This window comes from Eutrigla gurnardus (genome assembly GCF_963514095.1).
Source record: "Eutrigla gurnardus genome assembly, chromosome: 8".
Classification (NCBI taxonomy): Eukaryota; Metazoa; Chordata; class Actinopteri; order Perciformes; family Triglidae; genus Eutrigla; species Eutrigla gurnardus.
Window position 1 is genome coordinate 20,358,196 of NC_139922.1, and position 19,209 is coordinate 20,377,404.

Below are 19,209 nucleotides of genomic sequence, written 5' to 3' on the forward strand. Positions count from 1 at the left end.
TCGCCGCAAGATATTTACACAAGAGCGATACGAGTATCTCACATAACTACAGAGAACATCAGGTCCATGTGTCAGGTTGTCAGAATCACAATAGAGGCTTGCAGGCTCGCTCGTGGTCAACAGTCAGGCAGAAATCCATCATGTGTAGAAGCCCAAGTTTGATCGATGCAACAGGTTTCACATTGTACGGGAGGTGCCAAAAACTAAATCATTTACACAGAAATATAGTGAAACAGTTGCTGACTCTCTTTCCTTTGAGGCCATGGGTGATGATGTTAAAACCCAGAGGAAGGAAGTGGAGGGGTTTGAGCGGGGCCAAGTGAGGCGACGGAGGGAACAAAGGACAGAGGGGGGGAACTGAACCAAGAAGAGGTGGGAAGAGTGAGCGACGGGGGGGGGGGGGGGGGGGTGGAGCCCCTGTGGGCTGTCTGTCTGAACTCAAGTGTGTTTACAACCGTAGGTGCCAAAAATCAACTCTGCATTAATTTGGAGGATTCACATCAGCGCACACTTCAGATACACACCGATATTTCTCCCGTCCGCCGTCAAACGCCTGCATCCCCCCCCCCCTTCGCCTCCCAGTGATTACAGTTTCTTTAAGAAGCAGACGTCCCCCTGGTGGGCTGAATTTATAAATAAATTTGGTTTTGATTGTATGCACCAGAGCCCCCATCATGAGCTGATTTGTATACATACTAGCACATTAGTAGATGTGCCTACCACGAGATAGGCCCTTTTGAATAATTAATGTTTCTATTAAGTTCCATGGTGCCTCCCACCATGGGCCATTAATATTGAAGAGATGTAAGCCCCTGCTAACAGCGGAGGGAACGACATCAAATGAAGCTGGGAGTTGGATGGGCATATGAAAGGCATCTTCTCAATAGGCTTGTGTGAGTTTACAGTACAGCAAAGAGGCTTCCCCGCCTCCCGGTGACAGTGGATATAAACATCAAGCTGTTGCCTTTAGGATGAGGAAAAAATGTAGCATTTTCCACACATTGTGCGCGAGCTCATTGTGGATATGTTGGACACCACAGGGACGCTGGGCCCGTCAGTCAGTATCATAGTACAGCTGGACTGCTGTGACCCTGGGAGAGCTTTATGTGTGCTACCCACTTATTAAACCAGCCAGTGGAAGGAAGAACATGATGCCCACACACATCTACACCTCACAATAAGTCAAAGTAGGCTGTTCAAACACACCGAGGAAGGCTCACTCATCCACAGATACACCCATTATCCCATCATTCTGTCTGTTTTCTCCTCTTTGCGCATTAAAAACTGCGTTCCATCGCGGCCCCCCCCCCGTATCTCTTGGCTGACTACAAGACATTTAAGACCCCATAAAGTATTTAGGATGTAGTTTGTGAGGGAACAAGTGATCAGAGGGGTTTTATCAAGCCCATTAAATGCTACTCACAATTAAATGTGACATGCTCGAATTAGTGTGAGCAGAGTCCAAAAGACAAAGATTAGCTGCGAGCTCCTAAATCGTATCCAGGGCTGTTTCATTTCAGAAGCAAAATATCCAGTGGCAAGAAGGGAATTTAAATCTCCTCGCTTCAAGGATACTGTAGTAATAAACGTGTATATTAATATGCTGAGTTTACATCACATGATTGTCAAAGTCGTTACTGTTTACACTGCACAACTTGCAGAAGAAAAAAGGGAATGGCATCTTTCTTGTCTTTTTTTTTCAATTTTTATGTATTGGAAAGTTGGACTTAATTGAATTCCAAGTGGCTTAAAAAGATTCTTAGAAAGTCTTAAATGTAACTCACTGCTGGTAAAAAAAAAAAAAAGAGTATAAAATGTTGAAATTGTTTATTTTCACAGTTGACGGGGTGATTAAACATGATTAGCTGTGAATTGTCTTGGAAAGTGCCTTTCAGCTTGGCCGGCTACTGTAGTTACAGTGGCATGCTAGCCTCGCGTAGCCTGAAGGAAGCCGCGTTGCTCTCTGCTCCGTGTATTGAGTTTAGCCGAGGCTGCTTCAGCAGAACTTTCCCCACCATTACTCCAGCTGAATAAGTCAACACCACACTGGCAGATACCCCCGGGCTCTTCACATCGACGGCCATTTCTCTCTGTCTGCATAGTTTTCCTTTTGCTCAAACTAGCAGATAATCTTCTCAAAGGGAGACACGTTCTCATGCCTCTCTCCTCAATTTAGGTCATCTCGCCACCCTTTAGTCTTTCTGTGGTCGTTGCTAAATCCTGCAGAATGTCTAAAAGGAAGAAGCGCTAGTTAAAGGGGGCCAAGGCTCCGATCCCCTGAGCTGGAGAAATAGATAATGCTACAGAAAGAGTGGGAGTGTGGAGTGCTGTGTGCAAACTGCCTGGCTGTTTGTTGGGTATTACCCTTTATTGACAGTGTGACAATGCCAGGCAGGCATCAGCGCTGCTCCTAAAGGGATTACACAGGGAGCGCAGCAGGGTGGCACTGGGTGGCAATCGGGGGGGAGCAGCGAGGGGGCGGGAGGGCGTGCGATGCATGTCCAGTGTCCTCTTCCTCTGAAAGTCTGTACGTTAAGACAAGCCAGCACTGCGGTGCTTCGAGGGGGGAGGATGCGTCACCCAGCCCGGGGGAGACGAGGTGATGAAACGGGGAAAAGAGATGCAAAGAAGAGGCGAGACTAGTCTGCAGAGGTCAATGGGATCTTATTTACAGGCAGTCAAACCACAGTCTCGTGTACAAAAGGCTACTTTACCGATTTGGGTTCCTATGTTTGTGTAGGAAATACCCGAGACAAAGGGCGGCGCTCGTCTCACGCCTCCCAGCCGGAGACAACGCTGGTGCGAGTCTTTGAAGTGGTGCTTTTCGAATGAATCGAGGCTCTATATGCCAATGGGGAGCTCATTCAAATGGGTTTCATGCATGGATTAGACTGTCTTCCCGTGCGTGGTCCGCCGTGGGAAGGGCTCCATTTCAGCCTCAAGAGTAGAAGGAGGAGGTCTCCCAGCTTTTAGCATGCCCATCTGTGCTGCAGCGCTGCTGCCCCGTCACCATCCCCGCCTCACCTGTCATCCATCATGGCCGATAGTACTGAACGGAGTGGCGTCCACATTCCCTCCGCTACTCAACCCATTTCCTCTACCCTCTTCTTTCTTTCACTCCCTTTCTCCTTTCTTTGCTCTCTCTCTCCCTCCCCTATCTCCCCCCTTCCTCTCTCTCGGCCCTTATTGCTTATGTAACCATCACTAAGTCTACTCGAATAGCTGCTGCCATCGCCTGACATGGATATATTTAGCCATTATGTTTCCCCCCCTATACCCTGCATGCCCGAGCAGTGCTAAAAGATTCATGTATTCAGACCCCTCAGGCGGCGCAGTGACACACTTACTTTACATCCAGAGCAATTAATGTCCACTGAATCTAGATTACAATGCCGGCGTCCCACAGGGAAGCGGCGATGCCCCTAGTGGGTGTCGGGGGTCGGGTGGGGGGGAGGGCGTACGCCGCCACTTCAAGGGTCGCGTGGCGCTTTTGCGGCTCAGTAAGCGGGCACAACTGACTCACTGTTGTTGTTGTTTTCCCCCTTTCTGCTTGCACGGCCAGTAATGGCATATTGATTGTTTACGTTGCACTAGCAGCTCCGCGCAGCTAAGTGACAGTCGTCTCCTCCCCGCTGCCCTCCTCGCTCCTACTCTGACTTCCCCGTCCACTGAACAGTATTGTCTACTCTCTCGCTCTTTCCTTATCTCATTCCTCCTCTTTCCTCCTCCTCCTCCTCCTCCTCTTCGCTCTTGTTTAAAGGGCTGGAAGCCGGCCAGGTCAGAGCCTCTGCAGGGCTCTGCAGCACAGAAGGCAGTGTGGCACCCCGTGCCAAGGTCATGCTGGGTAGCCATATTGTATTTTACGAGTAGGCGATCTGCACTAAGCATTAATACGGCCCCTTGTTAGATTTATCATCCCTGGCAACAGCTGTTGTTCATGAGCACTGGACTATCCAAAATGTTAAGAATCCATCCCCGTTTTGAAAACGGTGAGTGTGATTTCATCAGAGCTACTTCGTGTGTAGTCTAAAGGAAGTTGAAGGAGTTTACAAGTGTGTGTATGGATGCCATATTTAGACATGTGCTATTAGCGACTGTTGTGAGCTCCTGGCACAATGACTCATATAGCATGTTGTTCCGAGGATGCAGGCGTGGGGAGTGCTCTTAATTGCTTTTACAGCCACCTGGACCGTAAGAGCATATTTACCCTTGAGCATCCATGGAAACCTGTGCCCATTTATGAGTTTGAGGCGGGTCCGTAAGTGACGAGAAAACATCGTTAAATAGCTCTTTTCAGTCACCAAAAACATTTTTTTTGTCCTTTTTGTGTGCCGTGTAGGTGACCCCAGTGGCCGGACCGCGAGAGGGAGGCACACGCATCACCATCCACGGCACGAACCTCGGTCTGGCCTTCTCAGACATGGTGGGCAACGTGGAGGTGGCGGGGGTGAGGTGTTCCCCTGTGGAGGATGGCTACATCATCGCTGAACAGTAAGTCACACAAACAGCACAACCATTATTATTAATAAAATAAATAACCGTTATAGTCATATGAGGATTGAAAAGCAGATTTTTTGGGGTATTTTTTACAATAATGCACTTTAATGGTCATTATAACCCATTATAAATCTATGAATAATGCATTACAACAATTTTAACACACTATGATCCTTACAAAAATATGTCCAAAATATGAGAGGCCAGCAGATATAAAGTATTAGTAGTAGATCAAAACCCATTCATTATTATTAAATATCACAATTTGCCAAGACACTTGATAGGCAATGCCGAGCTTTACGATAATAAACATGCATTACATCTGTTATTTACCCTCAGACCAGGGTTTGATGGGAATAGATATGTCTTGTGTGATAAAAAGCTGCTTCTTTCCATCTCTGCCTTAACAAAGAGTGGAACAGGTTTATACAGTCTGGCCCTGACATCGCTGCTCTCCCCCCTGCAGCACTCTCGCCCAGTCCTCTCTCTCTCCAGCTCGTCGAGTCAGCAGCAATCCCACAACAGCTGTGTGTGTTTACTTGTGTTTACCTCCCTAATTGTCCCATGCTGTGCATGCATCACGTTGAAACCTGTCCCGCTCACCCTGAACTAATGAAACGTAGCCCGAGCTTCACAACTCGCCCATCTCCCAGACGGGTGTAGATGAAGAAAGCCAGGTCCTTATGGTGGTTTAACCCCCACAGGAGATGAGACCTTGCCAGGGTTATCACACACACACACACACACACACACACACACACACTGCTAACGAAGATGCTTTACCCTAACTATACATTTACATGCATGATAAGGGTGAAGGGAATGCTTCACTACAGTACAACATGGCCTCTGTGAACTCCATGCTGTAGTAAATTCCTGAAGAAATATTCTAGTAATATTTTATGAGTTTCTTCGCGATGACAAATGCTCGGAAAATAATCAGCCTAGTTAAATTGCGTTTCCTCTGACTGGGAGTCAGTTTGAGAACGGCGTGAAGTTTTAAATGTACAGCTGCCCACCGAGGCACAGCTGACACACATACAGTTACGCACTCACAGACACAAGCTATCACAGTCACGGCTCTCAGAGGAGCCTTTAACCCTAATTCCGTCTTTGGCCTACTTCTGCCCTCGGAAAGAGAACAGCTCAGCACTGCGCCATCGCTGTAACACACATGCTCTCATCCTCATGGTGCTGTTTCTTCTCTTGAGCACAGAAAAGGAAGTCTTTGCCCGGATATCTGCTGCAACCCCAGAAACATAGAGGCTTACTTACTCGCTCGTTTCATTTTTCCACTTTTGGTGGTATTTGAAAGATGTAAAGTGTGAGTGATGTACGGATGACGTACACTATTACTGTGTGGCTTCCAGCTTTTTACTGAGCGGTTGTAATTAAAATTCATTATGTGCCACTTGGCTGTAGGGGACAATTTGTCAGCAGTGCACTGATCTGACAGCGCTTTAATTCAATTGAGAGCAAGCTAGGGAATTCATTTATATGGCATGTGAAAAAAAAAAAAAATAGACTGAGCGAAATTTAAAAAGTAACCTTTGACCCCTTCAGTCTAACTTGGGAGTAGGATCGGCTGTGATGAAGTTCCATGCTGGACTTTTTTTGGTTTAATTTTGTCTGCAGGGTCGTGATGCACTGATTACCGATACGATACCTCGGCTTCGGATATCGGATCAGTACTCGGTGCATCTCTATTGTGTATGCCTCGAGTCGTGATTCAGTCAGGGTGGACCGGTCTGGATCGGATTGCTACTTCAGAAAAAAGCAACTCTGTGAAGAAAAAGTCTCAACTTTTGTGTTTTTCAGCTGTCAGAAAGTGATTTATTTTCTGAGCGCTGACATGACTCAGCAGTATTTTTGTGTAGTGGCCAAATCGGGTCCTCATGAGTAAGAATTTGGTTTGAATTGGAGTAAAGTAAAGTAACCCTCAGGTTTTATGGACTCTTGATAAAACCAAGGAGATAAACATTGAATTCCCTGTTTTGCAAAGCCAAGCACATTCCTTTAAATATCCTACTTCACAAAGGACCTGCTTAGTAGGCCTTCAGGTGGGGGAAGCAAACGAGTGTCTGGTGAGGAGAAAATATCAGGGTATCACCTGATCATCATCATAATAACCATTATTATTAAATGGTACATTACATAGACGGATGGACTAGAAACCAATTATTCACCATCAACCATTGAATACATTAAACATTATTTAGATAGATGGTTATAGAAGCTTTACAAAGTATTCATTAACCATTTAGCAAAAGAATCACCGTTTGCAACTTTATCAGATGACTGGAGAAACGAAACGTCTGCCACCTGCTTCATCTCACATACTCTGTCTTTTTCCACACCGTGATTGCATCTCGAACAGAACTTCTCCCTGGGAACGCGGATCAATAGACGTCCTCATCTTATTATGTCACTTGATCTAGTTACCTGCAACACTTCGGTGTCACCTGGTGACATGACCCGACAAACCTGTATCGATCCCGCCGCCTGATTTACATTAAACGTACCACGCTGTGGGGGGGGGGGATGTGTCCCCGTAATGAAATGAGTGAGACAACAAAAGAAGATTGCATCGAGAGTGGAAGATAAATCGATATCAAGCAGAGAAGTGTTTTGATTACTTTCTGGCAACTTTCGCTCAAGCATTTCAACCTGTAGGCCACTTTTTCAGTTCTTTACATTGAGTTGCTTGTATTACGTCCAGTTACTTGAATGCATGATTTTGTGTCTTTTGCAGGATCGTATGCGAGATGGATGCAGCTCCTGCAGACAGTAGACCTGGTCCGGTCCAGCTGTGCGTTGGAGAGTGCAGACCAGAACTCAGGGCTCGCTCCTCCCAACTCTACTCCTTTGTGGTATGAATGCAACTACGCCACGTTGCTCTGTATCTTTAAGATCACAGAATGCACATTAGGAAAGTGTGCTGTACTCAGTGTGAGACAAACAAAAAGCCACAAACATACAGTTAGTTAAATTACCTCGCAGAGTAATTGTTTGTGCGCCACAGGCCAGTAACGATGTGTGAGTTGCCATGTTTTCCCACAGAGTGATTAAGCAGCTCTGTGTATCTCCACTTCTTATTTGGGAAATAACATTCTTCCATAAACAGCGTTTCCGCTAATGTTCTCTGCGGCTCCCTGGTCGTAGATTCTGTTTCCCTTTATTGAGATGGGATCATGAAGCAAAAATTAATATCGCCTCATGTGCAAAGCAGTTTAGGAAAATCAATATATTCTTTACAACTCACTAGCTGAGCTACATTAAGTCGTCAACGGATAGAAATTAGGGGAAAAAAATATATTCCAGGCTTTCGTGGATCTATTGAGGTGCTTTAGGGAAATTCCTTTGGAAGCAGCTCGTACAAAGAGGGAATTCAAATGAGTAGATGAAATGTGATTGGCCGGTTGTGTGGGGTCATAAAAAGAGAGGGAGAGAGACAAACAAACAAACAATCAACTCACCCGAAACAGAAAGAGGCGCTCCACTCGGCAGGTAAACATTATCTACTCCATGCTCTCGCACACTTCCCCCCCGCCGCCGTCGTTCGCTGTCTGCTCAGCCTGCAGCTAACAGATAATCTACTTTTCCATTTGCACTCTCTCACACCTTCACAATTAGCACTCCCTGAACAATTAACAGCAGCCAGTAATCACTAACTGTTGTTTGCAGGTGTTCTGCTTTGGCCTGCATCCTGGATGTCACACGTAGCTGACAGGTTTTTTTTTTTTTTTTTGTGCTTTTTTTTTAACGCTCGAGGCCACTTTTTCTTTTTCCTCACCGATGTTACAGCTGCTGCTTTTTTGAAACAGTGGGATTCATCAAGAGAACAGTTCACAGAGCCTTGAATTGGCACCACTTGCAGTTCCCTTGTATTGCAGGCCACCTTACCAAAAACAAACAAAAAAGAAACCATCAAGAAGCGTTCTTCAATTTTCCCTGCAAGACACACTCCCTTTGTGACCGGCTTTTGTCAGCCCGCTACACTTTGGCAACGAGGCAGCGTAAATGACATTGTGCATTTTGTTGAGGTTTTTTTAATTGTTGTTTGATGTGCACATAGTGTATGAGCGCTTGTCTGTGTACATGTGTTTTGCAGTATGACAGGCTCTCCGCTTGGATATTTCCCCATCTGTCTGTGTGACGGCGGGCTAGCTGCCTGCAGCTCTAAACACTAGTTATTTTCAGACTGTCTTTAAAAAGCTTCACTCAGTCACACACAGGCGGAGGATCTCTCAGGGACTCTAAGAGCTCCTGGTTTTATCCTCTTTTCTCCCAGAAGCGCTGCACTCCACTACCATCGGCCTGCCAATATGAATAACTGTAATTTGCCGGGGATCTGTGATAATATGTATAGTAATATATGTGACGGTTTCTAGAGATGCCACAGGGATGCTGCAGTTTCTTTTTCCCCCTAAAAAAAAATCTACCTTCTAGTCTCCTGGCTCTTGGTCTCTTGCTTTGTTCTTCCCTCCTCCTTTAATCTGTTCTCATGAACCTGTTTTTCTGTGTTTTGTAGACTCCCATGGTCACGGGTCTGTCTCCGAGCAGAGGTCCAGAGTCTGGGGGCACCAAAGTCACCATAATGGGAGAGAACCTTGGTGCCGGCAGCAGTGTTAACGTTCAGTTTGGAAACCAGACATGCGAGTTCTTTGGGTGAGACTTTCCTCTTGGACTCATTTATACCATAAAAGTGCTATTAGTAGCCCGTAAAGCTTCATTTGCTCAGTCAATTCACGGAGAAAGGCTTTTAATCTGACATTAAGATGAAGTGGAAACAAATTCAGTCGAGTGCAAATGAAAGCTGACGTGTCGTTTAGTGAAGTGGGTAGTCTGCGGGACCGCACCCTTCTGGAGCCGGCGGCTAGCAGCTAACAGCGCTTCGAGTTCACACAGCAACAACAGTGCTGACAGAGCTAACAGGGTTACCCGAGGGGGAACCAGAGGGTGCTATGCTTCCATGGCAACTCCGTGGGTCGGGACGAGTGCAGAGAGGTCCTACCAGGCACACGGCTATGTAAATAAAGCACAAAGAAGCTCCTATAACAACACACACAGAGGGAAAGGGGCGTTACTCCACTATATCGTCATTTAACAAATTGTTGTTTACTGCTATGTTATTTCTCTGACTTTTAAGTTGAGCACCTTTAGATCTATATATCTTTTCACGAACACATTTTTCAAACCCCTACAAATACATACAGCTAGTATCGCAATTCTTTGACTCTTTTTTCTTTTTTTGAGCTGCTACATACATCACTGTCAGAATATATTAGATATGACTTACTGTGTGCAAATGAAAAAAAAAAGCATGAGCTCTTGTTCCCAAGATGATGTGTATTACGCCCATTAAAGAAGCTGCTATATTTCACGGATTTTCCCCCCTTGATATTACTGAGAAATCCCCGAGGGGAAAGCCTCTCTCTCTCTCCCTCTCTCAGAAACTTGTATAAATCTTAATAAGGTTTTGATGACCTACTGCATTAAACTCTGTAATAATAACTTCCAGAAAGCCTGGTGCTCCTATGGATCTTCCATCTTTTTCATCCACCTTCCTCCTTCACATTCTATCTCCATATCAATTTGTTCATCTCACTCCACTGTTTTTTTTTTTATTCATTCACTCTCACTCTCCCATCTCCATCCATCCCTCCTTCAGTCGCTCTCACATGTCCTCCTTCTTGTCGGCATCTATTCCAAGCCCCGCCACACTAGTCTGACTGTAATGTTGTAAGGTTGAGGAGTCAGGCCAGATTTAATGAGATATGGGGCTAATTACTGCTTTGTGTTTCTCCACTGTGTTCCTGGCATGGGAAGGGAGAGGAGGATGGGGGGGCCGATCTACTACAAGCTCCCCCCTGCTAATGAATTGGGACATATTCAGGGGGGGTGGGCAAGGAGAACATGGCGTCTTAGAGAGGGAGGGGAAAGCACAGAAGAGGAGGCACTGTGGTCCTGTTTGTCAGGGGATCACACAGCGTTGAACAGTCTGTTTGAGGGTTTTTGCATTATGAATGTTTTCCAAGCAGTTATTAGTTCTCATGTCACCTTGCTCTAACTGAGGTAATTACAGAAAAGGTTTTTTTTTGCACATCTAAATGGAATATGTCTGCACTCCTATATAGCGTCCATTTCTCCGTGACATAAATATCGAGGTGATTCCTATTGTGCTTCCCTTGTAGACGGACCATGACGGAGATCGTGTGCTACTCTGCCCCTTCCCCGTCGGGGGTCGGCCAGGTACAGATCGCCGTCGGTGTGGATCGCGCTCAAATCAGGGAGAGCCTCTCCTTCGAGTACATAGAAGACCCCACTGTCCAGCGCATCGAGCCCGACTGGAGCATTGCGAGGTAAAGTCCTCCCTCTATACTCTGCAGGCTGTACATGAAGGATTCCGGATTATTCTCAGCAACCAACCCTGAGCTGCTCCGCTGCTCACCCAGATTTCAGGAGTCCTCCCCCACTGAGAGCTTTAGAGAAGTGCAGGCCAGTGGCAATAAGCAGACACAAGTCAATATTGCTCTTTCAATTACCGTCGGGTTCTCTTCCAATTAGTCTGGATCTGATAGAAGTGCAGCGGCTCGCAGATTGGGGAGGATAGTTACTGTTGAGACTGAGATTGTCCTATCGAAATCCAGTGTTGATCCATCTGTTGAACGTCTTTGGCAGATAGACACAAACACACACACACACACACACACACTACAAATTAAAAGGAAGTGAGAGGGATGGAGATGAAATAGCGGTTTAGTGGAAGAATGTGCTCAGAGGTGTGAGTCTGCAGCAGATGGCTCGGGCTTAGAGACGGAGTGCAGGCAACGCGGCGGTAGGAGTGTGATGGCACAGTAGGGAGAAGAGAGGGGAAGCGAGGGGAGGCAGAGATGGGGAAGGATCATCACATGGTTTGATGGACGGGTGGATGGGTGGATAGATACTGTGTGAGGTAGTATATATAATTCAATAAGCTTATAGATGCACAACGTCTCCTTCAGACACGTGTTATTGTCTGGTATCATCTACATTCTGCACGCCACATTGACGGGTGCAGCTACTCAAACCACAAACATCACAGACAAACAGCTGCAGGGAGAGCTGCGGCCCCCCCTGCTTTGTTTGCATGCTTTGTTTGGGCTGCTGTGTTGTGGAGCCCAAGACCACCACTGCATCCTTATGTGCCTCAGCCGCCTCGGTGTTTCAAACACAAATCTGCACCCGCTGATTGTTGCCAGTGAAGTCAGTTAAAACGCATCTCTAATCATCCGCCACTCTAAAGGCTATTATCCCCTAAAAGAAACCCAGGATGAAAGGCGGGTTTGATGCACTTATTTTTGACTGATGGCGAATATTGTGAAGAGGAATATTAGGGTTAGAACGTTTAGTCGAGAATTGCCTTTGAATTATTTTGTTGTTTTTGTTCCTCTTTTACTTATTTTTCTTTCAGTTTCTATGATTTTCTTTGAATCTTTCTTTTTTCCTCTTGCATTCTTCAGACAGAGAAATGAGACATGTATTTTAAAGCTGTGGTGTAAATTGGGTGGTCTTGTGTTTTTACTCAGCGGCCACACACCCCTGCTGGTGACGGGGACCAACCTGGATGTGATTCAGGAGCCCAGGATCCGCGTCAAATACGCCGGCCGAGAGTCCGTCAATGTAAGAACCCCTACACTGTCTTTACCATAGACCTCGTGCTGAACGTACTCCATGCTGGAGAAGGTATGCTCACAAGGTCCCTGCTTGACTCACCAAATACTGCTTTACAAGCAAGCTAAGTGATGTTTGGTTTGGGTAAAAGAGAAAAAAAAAAAAAGCACTATCTCCCCTAACAGCCCCTCCAGCTTTCTATGCTTCCCTAACTTCTGCTTGAACCCAGTCGTCTCAAGCACTCCCAACGAGCGTCTGAATAATGCAGCCGGCAGTGAGAGTGGTCGCTATGCAGTATTTAATTAAGAGTTTACTCTAAATTCTCTCCGGGCTAAATCTCAGCTCCACAGCTCCAGCCACTTCCTGCTAAGCACACGTTTTCATTGTTTAAGAGGACGCTACAAGCAAAATCATTCTTACACATGCACATCTTTGTTTCCGTAACATGCCTTTATTCAGACTAGTGGGAAAAAACATCCAACGTACATATTTAGGTGTTTATTTTACCACACTTTGTCTATTTGTGACTGTAGATGTTTCCTAAATTCACCAAAAGGCAGGATAAGACTAGCTCTTTTGCATATTTAAACATAAAATGTCAGAAAACTTGTAATACAAAAAAATTATTATTATCGTATAAGCCTGTAGTGTCTTACAAACATTGGATTTTAAAATGAATATTTTAAGAAATAGGCGTTTTTCTCGAAATGAGGGTTTTCTCAGAAATATTAACGTCAGCAGCAGATACACACATCAAGCTGTCCAGTTCCATTCCTTTTTATATTCTGAAGGGATTTTTTACAGAGGGGGTTCATATATCATTCAAAGCCTGATTTATAGAGCATTTTATTCCTGAAAACATGGCAAAAAAATATTTTTTATTTTGTTGTTTTTATGGCTGTATTTTCTGATTTATGGAATGATAAACAGAGATATCCAACCGTCCTCCTGTTAAAAAAAAAAAAAAAAAAATGAAAGACAATTTTTCTAACTTGGCTTTATCCAATGTTCAGATTTATTTTATTATAATATGATGCCCAATTTGTTAATTAAATAACATTTGAGAAAATTTGTTTAATATATACAATATATATATATATATATATATATATATATATAAAACATATTGCTTTAATGCACCTGGCGGTGTGTCATGGCATTATCTATGAGTAAAAATGTTCACCCTTTTCACCTGGGACGTCTCGCCTTAAGGAAACATCAGATTAGATGTTTGCAGCATCAGAGCTGGCTGGAGGACAGGAGAGTTTAAGGAAAAGAGCTGCGGGTGGGTCATCCGAAGGGATGTTGGAGGTGTGCATGATTGGGGGCAAGGAGGCTCCTAATGGCTTTCAATGGAAGATTAACGGTGGTCAGAAGTCTTTGGTCAGCAGAAAGAGTCCTTGTATAATCAGAGTCTTGGCCGTGGGAAATCAGTACAAATTGCGTTTGAGCCCCTGTCCTGGGGGGGCTCCGTGTTTAATTAAGAGGATGGTATTTCCTTTCCGTGGTCTGGAGAAAGGGGGCGGGAAGCACCCGATTGGACTAAAGGTGAGTATGAAGGACGGAGAGTGAGAGGAGGGCAGGAGGAGGAGAGGAGGGGAAACAACAATCCTCACAATCAGCAGCAGTTTCTTTATTCAAACCCTGGTAATGACTTTGTGACCCCATGTATGTATCTCATGACCCCAAGGATACAGGCTCCATTTTCCAAAAATACATCAAACGTGACCCACTGCGCACACACACACACACACACACACACACACACACACACACACACACACACACACATTCATTCACATGCTACACACACGTTTACTTCAGCATAGGAAACTGGGAGACACACAAGTTACTTACTGTAACCGGTCTCACACAATACACTCCTAAATGTCACGGCTCATATCTAGACAGGTTCGTACGTAAGCACACACACACACACACACACACACACACACACACACAACCGTCCGTGCCACGTCTGACTGTAGAATCCCACACAGATTCGTCCCAGCGTGCCTCCTCCCCGTCTGCAATCCCTGCCTCCCGTCCCTGACATTAGTATTCTAAAAATGGCCTCAAGTGTCTGACTTGCTTAGTGAATGTTCCTTTGCTAAAAACCATAACTCTGCCCTGGGCTTCTTTGTGCTACAATATTTCCTCTTATAAGGACACCGTTTCCCTTAAAACACTTTTTTAGTGAGTTATGAAACAGCCGTAATTACAAGTAGAAGATGGATCTGTGCTGTTTTAATGTTTAGAGGCAGAGAAACAATAACGAGTGAGACTCCCAGAGACCTGGGGAAATGGGATTTGACTCATGTGTGTGGGTGCCGTGCTGTCTGATTTGTCAGTTTCGGCGGCTTTGAAAGAGAGTTGTTCATCTCCGCCCCGCCTCGTCTCCTCCACCTCCCCACCCAGCGCCTCGCAAAAGAAGCCTGTGTCTTGATTGGCCCCACAGCCACAGAGAATTCATTTTCTATTAAATGCTAAGGTTACAATTACCCATCCTTCATCTCCTCCCCCCCCCACCCTCCGTGTCTACCCCCTTTTCCCCCTTTTGTCACCGGAGGAAGCCAAACAGCAGAGCAGCCTATAGCAATAAGAGCTGCTGTCTGTCAGCCAGCCTTCAAATGATCACCTGTCTCCCACTAAATTGCCTCTCTTCTCTCCCTTCTTGTGTCACCTGCGCCGATTCACAAAGAGAGCGGGAGAAGAAAAAGAAAAGACAATTTTCCCTGTGAAATGCCCTGTATCTGTCACAGGATTCACAATTGAAACATTTATCATAATCTTGATTAAAGCTAAAAGGGTTATTTTCCAGCTCCGGAACATCTCCTTGTCCCAGAAAGATTTCATCTACCGCATTTGCCACACTTAAGATGCCTGGACTGAGAGTCGGGCTCTGCTGCGGAGCGTAGAAAGTGTTCAGGCTCCTATCACGTCTCAGCCATCAGGCTGATCGTTTGATACCCGGGCACGAGAGGCGATGATAACGGACGCTTAGAACTTAACCGTTTGCACATTCATAACGATTCTATGCATGCATGTGTCTTAAAACGGCACACAGCCAAACAACGTCGCCGCCACAAGCGGCGCGTTGAATCATCGCGGCGTCTCGAGTGTCCGAGGGCTACCGCCACGTCCTCTCTTTTGAAGAAGAAGAGCCACTTGTTGAGGCTCAACGCCCTCATCACGACGCAGATGACTTCTTTTTCCTCACATCTTGAGAGGGAAACTATCAAGCACTAACATAAAGACCACGCAGATGATTTATGGATGGATCAGAGCTGGAGTTAAAATGAATGCCAGCACGGAAACAACAGGCAGGCAGGGAGATAGACAGAGTGTGTAGGAGTAGCACAGTACAGTAAGGAACATCTACTAGCTTTCAATGTTAGCCTCCGGGTGACCTTTGACTCCGCGACCCATCACATTTCTCCTACGCGCGTCTCCACAGCCAGTCTGTCGAGTCCCTCATTCTTACCTCCCCTCCGTCTCGCTCGCAGCTAGCCTGGCCAGAGACCTTTGAATGGTTGAGTGGGCTGTAGCAACACACTAGATCATGGTAATGTATTCAGCCAGAGGGGCTGGAGTGTTGCTGCCTTAAAACACCCTCCAACACTGGAGGAAGAAGAAGACGGATGAGGCCAAGATTCCAATTATTTTCTCTATCTGTTGACCTCAATTCACTTTATCAATGCTGAGCAATGCTAAGCTTCTTTCTGCGCGTAGCCTAAAGGAATGGATGCACTGTTGTAGACTTGTTTGCGGCAACAACCAACGGATTTCATTTTTATTGAGATAGAAAGTGAAAATACATGTTGTTTGGCGTCGAGGCAGTGGAATGTAGTGATCCAGTAGAGCATTTGGGAAGTTATAGTAACAGTTACAGCAAAACTTCTGAAGGCTTTTCTACACAGAATCCACCGTATGTTAATAATAATGACTGAAAGGCAGAAGTCATGCTCAGGTGATATCCTGAAACACAGCCGTTTATTGCCCCGAATAGAGAAGAACCCAGACGTCACATTTTCCTTATCAAATCCCACAATGCCCCATTTACCCATCAGCATTTCCTCGCTCATCACTTTGGATTTACACACATGGCGCTCACCGCCACGCCGCCTGAAAAGCAGGTTGCCTAGTAGCAGCAGTTTCCTGTGCCGACGGGATTCTGCGAAGGAGCAGATTTGTTGAAGTAAAAATGGAGAGAGAGAGAGAGAGAGGATAGAAAGTGAGGACAGTGTAGGAAAAAAAAAAAAAAAAAAAACCCTCCACAGTATGCATCTCCGGCAGAGCAGATGGTAGTCAAAGCTGTAGTTGACTTGCAAATGTCTTGCCGTTCTGACGTGACAGTCACGAGGACGCTGCCGGAGCATCTGGGCCTGTCTGCGTTACACATCGCCATGCCAACAGTAAGAAAGCAGCCCTATCAAACTGAACTTGGGCTCTTTTATCTTTTAAAACCTTCATATCGACTGATACTGAACATGCTGTATGAGAGGGTGAACCACGTTTGTATAATCCAGTCCCTAATGCCTAAAATCATTATTCAACCATGAATATAAGGTGCAATGTGTAAGAAGTAGCCAGAACTTCACTTTAAAACTGGAGTAACATTCTCGTCAGACTGTGAAGAGGCTACAGCGTTGACATCATGTCAAAGATGTAGATGTATGGCGTTATAGATATGTACAGGAGATCATATGCAGGAATGAGCATGCTCATCAGCTGGCCTGTCCTGTCGGGTAACTCCACAGCAGAGGGTGAAGAAGACGAGCTGCCCCGAGGCCGTGATACGCTGAAGGTGCAGGGTGTCATGTACTTTTAGATTGTTTTTGTACTTCGGTGGGAGGGGAGCCGGCGGGCTTTTAGTGCTTCCCAAACCTATTAACCTTTGTAGATAAAAATAGTCTTCTTTAATAATAAAATATGAATAATACCCCGATGCTAACTGCTAACTAGCAACCTGCATTCAGCCAGGCAGTGCAACACCCAGCGGCGGGACACTGGTCCTGCGGGACTGCCCCGACCCCCTGCTGGATCATCAGTCTTTCTGTTGCTGCCGTTGCACAGGTTAGTCCCAGCACCCGTCTGTGACTAGCAGGCGCTGAGGTTTGCTGAATGTGAGTTATTACTGCCGATGGACTGAAGCTCCATCTCCTGGAGCAACCCGGCTCTCCATCCCAGCACAGTAAAGATAGCGGTGTAATGTAGACCGGCTCTCAGGGTTTCAGCACGTTAGTCGCATTTTGCATGTTCTTGCCTTGTCCTTAGTTAGTGATTGGCTTTTTATACCTCTAACTGATGACTGCAGGTTGAGATTGTATGCAGCAGTCGTCAGTGTGATACGCTGCCCCCTATGTGTTTGGAGCATGTGACCAGGTATTACACATTGCACATTTACTCTACAAAGCATTGAGTCAGTTTGTTATGAGTATGTAGGGCTTTTATGTATCCTTTTATCTGTTCAAATACTTTCGGCTAAGCTTTACTTCTTTAATTGTAAAGAAAATTGTAGCTTTCCAAAATGTGAGGATTTTAATGTTGGTGGAGCAAAACAAAGAATAGGAAGATGTCATATTTGGCTTTTCTTTACCTTTTTTTCCTTACAAAAGTTGCTCGATCACATTACATTATACTTTTACAGAGTGATCCATCTCTACAGCTTTTTGTTAGTAGAGAACACTGTGTTTTCCACCAGCGGTGAGCAGTCAGAGTCGTGTCAGTGAGGTCAGTGTGGCGGAGGCAGCCTCCTCTCGCTGCTATTCTATTATAGTGTTGGCTCACTCGCCTTGTTAGTGTGAACCAAACCTCAGACTTCTACACATAACAAATGTTCATTTTGGACCAGACATATTTAAAAGGAAAGTGTATTCCATAATCATAATAATGTTTTAAGGAAAAGATATATTTTTATTTTGCTTCTCTTTTGCTTATCAATATACTCTTTAGGCCATTTCTTTGTAGCTGCTTTTCTTGTCAGTGTTGCAATTTCCTTTTAAAGGGGAAATATTATGCTTATTTCCTGGTTCATTCTTGTATTTTGGGTTGCTGCTAGAACATTTACAACCACGATTACATGCTCTAATGTCCAAAAACTATTTTTCTCATACTGTCTATCCGAATTATATATTTTAAAGTTGCAAATTCCCAACTGTAGGGAAATCCTGATGGCTCCATCCAAGTTTCTGAATGTATTTTTCAATACCAAAAGTAGTCACTAATTCTTTATAAAACTTATGCCTAAAATAACTTACTTTGTACTTGAGAACTGTAGTTTTTGGCTTCCTGGAAGCCACAATTCCTCCAAGCAGCTGGAAGAGCTGCTGAAAGCTTCTGAGTGTGTGTGATAAAGTATCCCACAGGCTCTTCAAGCCATTTATTTTTCTGTAGGTAAGTAAGTACTTTTGGCACTCATACAACCTTTGATAAGTGGTTTCCCTTTGACTTATCATTAAACTCTTGTTCAACTCGTGTGACGGCATACCTGAAGAAATCTGAGGAAATGTCACCCCTGTTGTCTTACGTTCTTAGTTATAACGTCTTAAAATCTTCATTCCTGACATGTAATAAGCCAAACAAGTAAGAGAATAATTAAATTAATACTTAATCAAGGATTCAAATGATCATTATTTGTAGCCTAAGGTCACACACACGTGTATGTATGCACAGAGTATATCTATCCATCAGAATTGATGTCCACATTTAGATGCAACGCTGCACATGGTGAAAACCCACTCTGCAGTCTATATCCAGGGTTCAGTAAGGAGAGCAGTCCCTCCTTCCAGCCCAACGCTAACCGTACCACAACTCACCTCGCGCCACGCTGGCAAAACACAATCAGGTGCAGCCTCCGCAGAATGAGTTTGCATTGATCTCTCCGGCTCGCTCCCTCCGAGCAGCAGACAACAGGTAGGAGGCGTGGCAGTCGCTAGCATTCACCAGCTTTGATGATATTTACCTCTAATTAAGTTTCTTCCCCAGAGAGAGAGAGAGAGAGAGAGAGAGAGCTAGGAGGGAGTGAAAGGAGATAAAAAAAACCCTCTCTGAGCAGAG

The 19,209-nt window shown here is 45.1% G+C and overlaps 1 protein-coding gene across 1 annotated transcript in view; it reads left to right on the forward strand.

The window, feature by feature from the left end:
• plxna2 (plexin A2) overlaps window positions 1-19,209 on the forward strand; it is a 171,585-nt gene that overhangs the window by 119,162 nt on the left and 33,214 nt on the right. Inside the window, exons 13-17 of the mRNA XM_084014686.1 lie at window positions 4,340-4,491; window positions 7,250-7,367; window positions 9,029-9,165; window positions 10,692-10,859; window positions 12,066-12,159. Coding sequence (XP_083870812.1) covers window positions 4,340-4,491; window positions 7,250-7,367; window positions 9,029-9,165; window positions 10,692-10,859; window positions 12,066-12,159 — 669 coding nt within the window. The remainder of the gene's footprint in view (window positions 1-4,339; window positions 4,492-7,249; window positions 7,368-9,028; window positions 9,166-10,691; window positions 10,860-12,065; window positions 12,160-19,209) is intronic.